An 11602-nucleotide genomic window follows, 5' to 3' on the forward strand; every position below is an offset into this window, starting at 1 on the left:
GATCCCAATCCTCCAATCAACAAAAAGAGTTTGATCCCAATCCTCCAATCAACAAAAAGAGTTTGATCCCAATCCTCCAATCAACAAAAAGAGTTTGATCCCAATCCTCCAATCAACAAAAAGAGTTTGATCCCAAACCTCCAATCAACAAAAAAAGTTTGATCCCAAACCTCCAATCAACAAAAAGAGTTTTATCCCAATCCCCCAATCAACAAAAAAAGTTTGATCCCAAACCTCCAATCAACAAAAAGAGTTTTATCCCAATCCTCCAATCAACAAAAAGAGTTTGATCCCAATCCTCCAATCAACAAAAAGAGTTTTATCCCAATCCCCCAATCAACAAAAAGAGTTTGATCCCAATCCTCCAATCAACAAAAAGAGTTTTATCCCAATCCCCCAATCAACAAAAAGAGTTTTATCCCAATCCTCCAATCAACAAAAAGAGTTTGATCCCAATGCTCCAATCAACAAAAAGAGTTTGATTCCGATCCTCCAATCAACAAAAAGAGTTTGATTCCGATCCTCCAATCAGACTTGAAAAGGTATGGAAGTCTCCTAAATTAATCAAAATATCCAAACAAACAACATACTCTATGTTTGGTGAACATCACATGTAACTTACAGGCTAAAGCCCTGTTGTTGATGGAGGCTGTTATCTGCACCAGTGATATACTGCGGGAGTAGTATAAGATGGCCTCCTCGTAGTCCCCGGATCGGTACGCCTAGAAAATCAATAATATCCAATATTAATGTTTGTTCAGACAAATTTGTGTTTCCAGTTGAAGTAGATATTCTTACATTACATCAATGTCAAAGCACCAAAATCTACCACAGAATGGACATGGAAAATCAGATCGCTTTAAAACAATTTTCTATAAGTATTATATCAGAGGAAAATAATGACTTTAACAGTGCTTTTTTTGAAAACTGATATAAAAACATCAGGGTTGGAACAAAAAATTATGGTCAGTAAAACATTTTGTTCTTATAATCATAATAAAACACCAAGTACATGTAATACAGATGGCAATACATATAGTTGTAGAGTATTACAGATAGTTGTAGAGTATTACAGATAGTTGTACAGTATTACAGATAGTTGTAGAGTATTACAGATAGTTGTACAGTATAACAGATAGTTGTAGAGTATTACAGATAGTTGTAGAGTATTACAGATAGTTGTATAGTATTACAGATAGTTGTATAGTATTACAGATAGTTGTACAGTATAGCAGATAGTTGTAGAGTATTACAGATAGTTGTAGTTACTTGTACAGTATAGCAGATAGTTGTAGAGTATTACAGATAGTTGTAGTTACTAGTACAGTATAGCAGATAGTTGTAGAGTATTACAGATAATTGTACAGTATTACATATAATTGTAGAGTATTACAGATAGTTGTACAGTATTACAGATAGTTGTAGAGTATTACATATAATTGTAGAGTATTACAGATAGTTGTATAGTATTACAGATAGTTGTACAGTATTACAGATAGTTGTACAGTATTACAGATAGTTGTACAGTATAACAGATAGTTGTAGAGTATTACAGATAGTTGTAGAGTATTACAGATAGTTGTATAGTATAACAGATAGTTGCATAGTATTACAGATAGTTGTATAGTATTACAGGTAGTTGTACAGTATTACAGATAGTTGTAGAATATAACATATAGTTGTACAGTATTACAGATAGTTGTACAGTATTACAGATAGTTGTACAGTATTACAGATAGTTGTATAGTATTACAGATAGTTGTACAGTATTACAGATAGCTGTATAGTATTACAGATAGTTGTACAGTATTACAGATAGTTGTACAGTATAACAGATAGTTGTAGAGTATTACAGATAGTTGTAGAGTATTACAGATAGTTGTACAGTATTACAGATAGTTGTATAGTATTACAGATAGTTGTAGAGTATTACAGATAGTTGTACAGTATTACAGATAGTTGTATAGTATTACAGATAGTTGTAGAGTATTACAGATAGTTGTACAGTATAACAGATAGTTGTATAGTATTACAGATAGTTGTAGAGTATTACAGATAGTTGTACAGTATTACAGATAGTTGTACAGTATTACAGATAGTTGTATAGTATTACAGATAGTTGTATAGTATTACAGATAGTTGTACAGTATTACAGATAGTTGTATAGTATTACAGATAGCTGTATAGTATTACAGATAGTTGTAGAGTATTACAGATAGTTGTAGAGTATTACAGATAGTTGTAGAGTATAACAGATAGTTGTACAGTATTACATATAATTGTAGAGTATTACAGATAGTTGTACAATATAACGGATAGTTGTAGAGTATTACAGACAGTTGTACAGTATTACAGATAGTTGTAGAGTATTACAGATAGTTGTAGAGTATTACAGATAGTTGTAGAGTATTACAGATAATTGTACAGTATTACAGATAGTTGTACAGTATTACAGATAGCTGTATAGTATTACAGATAGTTGTACAGTATTACAGATAGTTGTACAGTATAACAGATAGTTGTACAGTATTACAGATAGTTGTACAGTATTACAGATAGTTGTATAGTATTACAGATAGTTGTACAGTATTACAGATAGTTGTAGAGTATTACATATAATTGTAGAGTATTACAGATAGTTGTAGAGTATTACAGATAGTTGTACAGTATTACAGATAGTTGTACAGTATTACAGATAGTTGTATAGTATTACATAGTTGTATAGTATTACAGATAGTTGTAGAGTATTACAGATAGCTGTAGAGTATTAGATAGTTGTACAGTATTACAGATAGTTGTACAGTATTACAGATAGTTGTATAGTATTACAGATAGTTGTAGAGTATTACAGATAGCTATAGAGTATTAGATAGTTGTACAGTATTACAGATAGTTGTACAGTATGCCTATCATGTCTCTGTTGTCTGTTTCAGATAGGACAGAAGAGTACAATATAAGATAATGTTGAGGAGTCCAATGTCTGACAATACTCACTTCATTACCCTTGTCTTTTTCTCGTGTGGCCTTCATCATCTTCTCGTCTTCTGACATGCCTGAAATGGTCGGGGGAAATGTCATCATGTATCTTCAACAGAGTTGACAATTGTAACAAATTCTTTGTATATCATGATCACATGTTATCAAATTTTATTGCCATATGAACTTTTTTCTTAAATTGATCAAAGTGAATTGTTACTTATTTTGATTTGTACTTCATGGTTAAAATAGAACTGTTTGAGTAAGTTCAGGATCACATTATTTCAAACATCATTATAATTTATTCACAATGTGCTAACCTGCAGCATTTATTTGGCTTTCAATATCAGGAACAACTTTTGAAACTGTTTCCTTTTTCTTCTCATCCTCCTTCTCAACCTTTTCTAGCTCTTTGTCTACATCAAACCTGTTTTTACAGAACACAACAAGGTAAGTGGCAAAACAGGGTGATATGTAAGTTATGCGACAACTGACAAATACACAGGACAACAGTGTAAGTTATGTGACAACTGACACAAACACAAGACAACAATGTAAGTTATGTGACAACTGACAAATACACAGGACAACAATGTAAGTTATGTGACAACTGACAAATACACAGGACAATAATGTAAGTTATGTGACAACTGACACAAACACAGGACAATAATGTAAGTTATGTGACAACAGACAAATACAGGACAACAATGTAAGTAATGTGACAACAGACAAATACACAGGACAACAATGTAAGTTATGTGACAACAGACACATACACAGGACAACAACATAAGTTATGTGACAACAGGCACACACAGGACAACAATGTAAGTTATGTGACAGCAGACACATACACAGGACAACAATGTAAGTTATGTGACAACAGACACATACACAGGACAACAATGTAAGTTATGTGACAACAGACAAATACAGGACAACAATGTAAGTAATGTGACAACAGACACACACAGGACAACAATTTAAGTTATGTGACAACAGACAAATACACAGGACAACAATGTAAGTTATGTGACAACAGACATACACAGGACAACAATGTAAATTATGTGACAACAGACACACACACACAGGACAACAACCTAAGTTATGTGACAACAGACAAATACACAGGACAACAATGTAAGTTTTGTGACAACAGACACACACAGGACAATAATGTAAGTTATGTGACAACTGACAAATACACAGGACAACAATGTAAGTTATGTGACAACAGATACACACAGGACAACAATGTAAGTTATGTGACAACAGAAAATTACACAGGACAACAATGTAAGTTATGTGACAACTGACACACACACACAGGACAACAATGTAAGTAATGTGACAACAGACACACACACAGGACAACAATGTAAGTAATGTGACAACAGACACACACAGGACAACAATGTAAGTTATGTGACAACTGACACAAACACAGGACAATAATGTAAGTTATGTGACAACAGACAAATACAGGACAACAATGTAAGTTATGTGACAACAGACACAGACACAGGACAACAACATAAGTTATGTGACAACAGACAAATACACAGGACAACAATGTAAGTTATGTGACAACAGACACACACACAGGACAACAACCTAAGTTATGTGACAACAGATACACACAGGACAACAATGTAAGTCATGTGACAACTGGCAAACACAGGACAACAATGTAAGTTTTGTGACAACAGACAAATACACAGGACAACAATGTAAGTTATGTGACAACAGATACACACAGGACAACAATGTAAGTTTTGTGACAACAGACAAATACACAGGACAATAATGTAAGTTATGTGACAACTGGCAAACACAGGACAACAACCTAAGTTATGTGACAACAGACACATACACAGGACAACAATGTAAGTCATGTGACAACTGGCAAACACAGGACAACAATGTAAGTTTTGTGACAACAGACACATACACAGGACAATAATGTAAGTTATGTGACAACTGACAAATACACAGGACAACAATGTAAGTTTTGTGACAACAGATACACACAGGACAACAATGTAAGTTATGTGACAACAGACAAATACACAGGACAACAATGTAAGTTATGTGACAACTGACACACACACACAGGACAACAATGTAAGTTATGTGACAACAGACACACACAGGACAACAATGTAAGTTATCAATATGTGACAACAGACACAGGACAACAACATAAGTTATGTGACAACAGACAAATACACAGGACAACAATGTAAGTTATGTGACAACTGACAAATACACAGGACAACAATGTAAGTTATGTGACAACAGACAAATACACAGGACAACAATGTAAGTTATGTGACAACAGACACATACACAGGACAACAACATAAGTTATGTGACAACAGACACACACACAGGACAACAACATAAGTTATGTGACAACAGACACATACACAGGACAACAACATAAGTTATGTGACAACAGGCACACACAGGACAACAATGTAAGTTATGTGACAGCAGACACATACACAGGACAACAATGTAAGTTATGTGACAACAGACACATACACAGGACAACAATGTAAGTTATGTGACAACAGACAAATACAGGACAACAATGTAAGTAATGTGACAACAGACACACACAGGACAACAATTTAAGTTATGTGACAACAGACAAATACACAGGACAACAATGTAAGTTATGTGACAACAGACATACACAGGACAACAATGTAAATTATGTGACAACAGACACACACACACAGGACAACAACCTAAGTTATGTGACAACAGACAAATACACAGGACAACAATGTAAGTTTTGTGACAACAGACACACACAGGACAATAATGTAAGTTATGTGACAACTGACAAATACACAGGACAACAATGTAAGTTATGTGACAACAGATACACACAGGACAACAATGTAAGTTATGTGACAACAGAAAATTACACAGGACAACAATGTAAGTTATGTGACAACTGACACACACACACAGGACAACAATGTAAGTAATGTGACAACAGACACACACACAGGACAACAATGTAAGTAATGTGACAACAGACACACACAGGACAACAATGTAAGTTATGTGACAACTGACACAAACACAGGACAATAATGTAAGTTATGTGACAACAGACAAATACAGGACAACAATGTAAGTTATGTGACAACAGACACAGACACAGGACAACAACATAAGTTATGTGACAACAGACAAATACACAGGACAACAATGTAAGTTATGTGACAACAGACACACACACAGGACAACAACCTAAGTTATGTGACAACAGATACACACAGGACAACAATGTAAGTCATGTGACAACTGGCAAACACAGGACAACAATGTAAGTTTTGTGACAACAGACAAATACACAGGACAACAATGTAAGTTATGTGACAACAGATACACACAGGACAACAATGTAAGTTTTGTGACAACAGACAAATACACAGGACAATAATGTAAGTTATGTGACAACTGGCAAACACAGGACAACAACCTAAGTTATGTGACAACAGACACATACACAGGACAACAATGTAAGTCATGTGACAACTGGCAAACACAGGACAACAATGTAAGTTTTGTGACAACAGACACATACACAGGACAATAATGTAAGTTATGTGACAACTGACAAATACACAGGACAACAATGTAAGTTTTGTGACAACAGATACACACAGGACAACAATGTAAGTTATGTGACAACAGACAAATACACAGGACAACAATGTAAGTTATGTGACAACTGACACACACACACAGGACAACAATGTAAGTTATGTGACAACAGACACACACAGGACAACAATGTAAGTTATCAATATGTGACAACAGACACAGGACAACAACATAAGTTATGTGACAACAGACAAATACACAGGACAACAATGTAAGTTATGTGACAACTGACAAATACACAGGACAACAATGTAAGTTATGTGACAACAGACAAATACACAGGACAACAATGTAAGTTATGTGACAACAGACACATACACAGGACAACAACATAAGTTATGTGACAACAGACACACACACAGGACAACAACATAAGTTATGTGACAACAGACACATACACAGGACAACAATGTAAGTTATATATATGACAACTGACACACACTGAACAGCAACATAAGTTATGTGACAAATGATACATACAATGGACAATTGAATCAAGTTATTAAGGCAGTTAGTTCTATGGCCAAAGGGACAGCCAATGTTGTAGTACTCATGACATGAAAATCACTCGACTATAATATGGAATAACTTTTATACATAGTGATGTCAAAAATACAATGGTGTACTTGTCCACAGTGGGATGGATATTCAAGTGTTTTCTAAAATTGCATCGGAATATGAGAAACTATCCAATGGGGATAGACAAACTGACAAACAAAATGATGAATTAGCAGGCAGAATGGATGGATAAAGAAAGTTTAAAAAGATGAGTTGAAAGTGAAAAACAAAACTCACTTATCCCACTCTTTGTAGTCTCTTGGTTTTACCCTCTTATTACTATTTGTTGACTGTTTTGGCTGTAATAAAGAAAACTTTATTTTACAAACATATTTTATATTACAGTTCACAAAAAAAACAATAGATTTATTCATTTATTCTGAATGAACAACTCTTAAGTCAAAAGAATTTTCAATGTCTGAAAAATGTTAATTCGTACTTATTTTCATCAAACCTTGCATTCACTTTGGTTTGTTATGTTAATAGAAAAAAAAAGAAACAATAAAAGCAGTCTTTAACCTGATCAGCTGTTCCATTGACAGCTGTGCCGTTAATAGATGTTACATTGGATCTGATTGGTGGAAGGTCACTGTCATCAAACTCATCCCCCTTTTGTTTTGTGGGTACAATCTTTTTAGAGCTGAATGAGTCATCCCTGTACTTCATGGCTGAAGACCAGTTCTACATAACAGGAACAAATGATAAAAGTTAAACTGTATTCACTGCAATACGAATTATAAGATCCTTACAATGGTATTCAAAGAAAATGTGCTTATCATGAAACTAGAAAATGTCAGTAAGACATAAATGTCCTGTTGCCACCTGCACCAGACAACCTGAAACACAGTTTGGTGAGGATCACATCAGCAGTTCCCGAGATTAACTAGTTATATAATATAATATTGCATCAGGACGGGAAGGAAAGTGACAGGACTGACACGGTTAACACTATATGGGTTGGGCATGAAAATCTTTCAAATCTAAAAAGCTGTGGCATTTGATTTCCAATGGCTATACATATTATACACATAATTACTTTCCATCGACTCTTTCTGTACTTCCCATTCTTTCTGGATTCTATACTGGAAGAAGTTCTTAGGCTTGCCCCCAGATGTTTAAACAAAATGGCAGACTACATTATTATGCATTTTTGGTATGTTGTTTTTTAATACAGAAAGACAAAGTTTAGTGTTATCACTAGCGTTATTGGAAATATTTAACTAAATTAAATCTAAATGTCGCATTGAACAATATGCAGTGTCCTAGACAGTGCTATCCAAAGTGAAAGTGCAGCAGGCTGCATGCATATTGTTTACATAAACAACCTAGGCAGAAAATATCACCTATTTCTCTGATTGAAAAATATGTAACCTGTATGTTAAGTGTTATTTTCAGCCGATTTTACCTGCAGTCCTTTGTCGATTTCATTCCATTCATCCTTCTCTAGATCTGATGGTTTCAGTAAAGGATCTGCCTTTCTCAGTACACGACTGTAAAATAACAAAATATTTCATAACATTTAAATTATTAATTGAGTTGATTTTATTCTAAAACATTTGACATATAACTTATGTAAACATAGACTTAGTCCTGAAATTAATTGGTGTAAGAATATTCAATACAATGTAATTTACATAGCCTTCAGAATAACAAATTAAAAGGAACATCTACATGTACAGTTATTATGAAACTTCATTAATAAAAGCAAAGTGAGTAGGGACATATATAGATATACTCCATCTCCCTAATCAATGATATAAATATGTCCAGAGGTTCATGAGATATATCATAAATACAAGTTTTTTTGAAAGTGGCCAAGTATGGCCTTTGACCTTGAACATTGACAGATGACCATCAACATCTAATCAGAATTTCATGCTGTGATGTTATGGTGATGAACAAAATCCTTCAAGGAGATGAAGAGATATCACATATACAATCTTTTTTTTTATCTCAAAAGTGGTCAAGTGTGACTTTTGGCCTTTAACCTTGACCCATGACCACCAAAATCTGATTAGATATAGAACTTGCATGTGTGATGCTATGGTATGAATATGAACTAAAGCTGTCCAAGGGTTCATGAAATAGTGTATTCACAAGGTTACCACAGACACAGACAAAGTGATTACTATATACCTACTTAATGAGTGGAGGTTAAAATAAAATAATACATCATCATCTGTTAATTCAGATATCATGATTTGTACCTCTTTGGATTCAAGCTTGCCAGCCGTGCTTCACATGATTTCTCAAGGTCGGGGTAGACACCCTCTTCACCGCTCCTGTAAATACATTAATTACCTCAGTACCATGTCTAACCACGATAAATCTACAGGTCTCCTTGTGACATACAGTGATATAATTATCCATTATCTTTACATTGTAATATATTCATTGTAATAATACAATAACTTATGATGACCTGAAAAAAAAAAAGAATCATCTATCTAACAGATGTACATACATGTAGTTTATATGTGACAGTTTATCAACATGAGGATAACGAGGATATCCTAACTAACTGGTGAATTATTTGATAATTACCTGAGGATTATCAAGATCTTCTCTAGTTCTTTGACGTCACGACATGTCTCAATATAGGCATAGTCTAGATGACCAAGAGGAATGTCATATCTCTTTGTTCTGTCTGCCACCAGCAGGCTTTTCTCCGACATTGCAAGCTTCCGTTAGACTGTTCAATAAAAAATATATACATAATCAAAGAAAAGATCAAATCTAAGGAGGAAACTAATTTTCTACTTTCTTCAAGTTTCCACTACTTATCATGGACGACAATCTGTAAAAGTGGAATTGTATCTATATATATTAGAGTATTCATTTGATCACAGGGCATCCAGTAGACCCTTGAGAGTATGTTTCTGACTCCCCAAACTGAGATCCGACTCTTGGGTTTGAAGGGACATGTATATGTTTTGACCCTTCAGATTTCTCAGAAATAGTGATTTGACTTCTGAAATTGCTAAAAGTCAAGGGTCAACTGGATGCCCATATGTGATTACAACAAATTGAATACAAAAAACATTGCTTTCAGAAATTTCCCAAAATACAACTACCTGGGGCCGGTTCTTTCAATTTCTGATGCTTTGCTTAATTGAAGCTAATCAGACTTTGACTCAGAGTCAGACATTTTAAATAATGCTTTATATACAAAGTACTAATGATACTGATATATATGGGTGTGTATGTACTGTACAATCTAAAATGAAAGTAGGGATTTCCCCAAAATCAAAACTGAAAAGGGAAGTGATGATTCATAGAAATGCATTAGATGCATTATACATACTGTACTAGACAAATAGATTTGATTGAAATGTATTAACTAAGAAAGATCAATCCAAGAATAACGGAATGACTGGATACAAATCATGATCAGGTTATATTAAGAGAAAAAAAATCTGTAATATTTCCTATTTTGTCACAATAGGATGAATCAAAACCAACTGTGAAAAAAGACTGACAAATGGTCAAGAATTATACAATTATCATTTCATCTTATTCTGATATTAGCTACAGCAGGGATTTATTATTATTTATTTTCATTATTATCATTTTCAGATAATGAAAATAGCAAAGTTATGTAGATATTCACCAAAATTGTACCTTTAAGCGAAACAGCTATCACGTGCTCATACTATTGAATAAATATGTACAATCAAATTTTAATGAGTAGATTAAGAGAAATTATGCCATTTATAGCAGAGAATTTTCTAGATTTTTTCTTCTGTTTTCTTGACAGAATATCCCACATGCAAAAAAATGAAAGAAAAACTAATATTGTGGATAAAATGTAAGAAACTGTAAATGTTTCTGAAAATAATTCGTCGACGTGCTTATCATTTTATAAATAAACAAAGCAAAAATAGACTGTTTACCGGTAGGATACAGACACTAACCGGGTAAATTATCCTAGACCTATGGCCTACTGTAGGCCGAAAACGGCAAACAGAAAGCAGACAATGTAAAACTTATATTGGATGTTAACGTCACACCATGATATTGCATTGGCCGGGGTTGTATTAAATACTTTGAAGATATATTTCTCACCTGTCTTGCTGACTGCTGACAGGTATTGCAATCGAACTGCAGGAATATTCTCGACAAGACCGTTCGTATCCAAGTCGTGTGGGAAGCGGTGCTGTCTAAACTAATTTTGGTTTATTAAAATTACGGAATCACTCGCATATAACGGAAAATATATTTTGTGTATTTTACTTAAACCCAGTAAAGAATTTTGAGAAAATATCATAGAAACAAAATGTCCAATGTAGTACCTTAAAGCTAACGCTAATTGTGATAATACTTTTAAGTTAAACCTATTAATAATATCTATGAAATCCGCTACTGTTTTACATTT

The 11602-nt window shown here is 33.8% G+C and overlaps 1 protein-coding gene across 2 annotated transcripts in view; it reads right to left on the reverse strand.

The window, feature by feature from the left end:
* LOC117343547 (sperm-associated antigen 1-like) overlaps positions 1-11406 on the reverse strand; it is a 29516-nt gene extending 18110 nt beyond the window's left edge. For both annotated transcript variants that reach the window (XM_033905942.1, XM_033905941.1), the window contains exons 1-9: positions 11293-11406; positions 9772-9919; positions 9435-9509; positions 8633-8717; positions 7747-7908; positions 7465-7526; positions 3297-3403; positions 2995-3053; positions 623-722 (exon numbers count right to left, since the gene is read on the reverse strand). In XM_033905942.1, coding sequence (XP_033761833.1) covers positions 623-722; positions 2995-3053; positions 3297-3403; positions 7465-7526; positions 7747-7908; positions 8633-8717; positions 9435-9509; positions 9772-9902 — 781 coding nt within the window. In that variant the 5' untranslated portion in view covers positions 9903-9919; positions 11293-11406. The remainder of the gene's footprint in view (positions 1-622; positions 723-2994; positions 3054-3296; positions 3404-7464; positions 7527-7746; positions 7909-8632; positions 8718-9434; positions 9510-9771; positions 9920-11292) is intronic.
* Positions 11407-11602: the final 196 nt, after the last annotated feature.

This window comes from Pecten maximus, chromosome 15, assembly GCF_902652985.1.
Source record: "Pecten maximus chromosome 15, xPecMax1.1, whole genome shotgun sequence".
Lineage (NCBI taxonomy): Eukaryota > Metazoa > Mollusca > Bivalvia > Pectinida > Pectinidae > Pecten > Pecten maximus.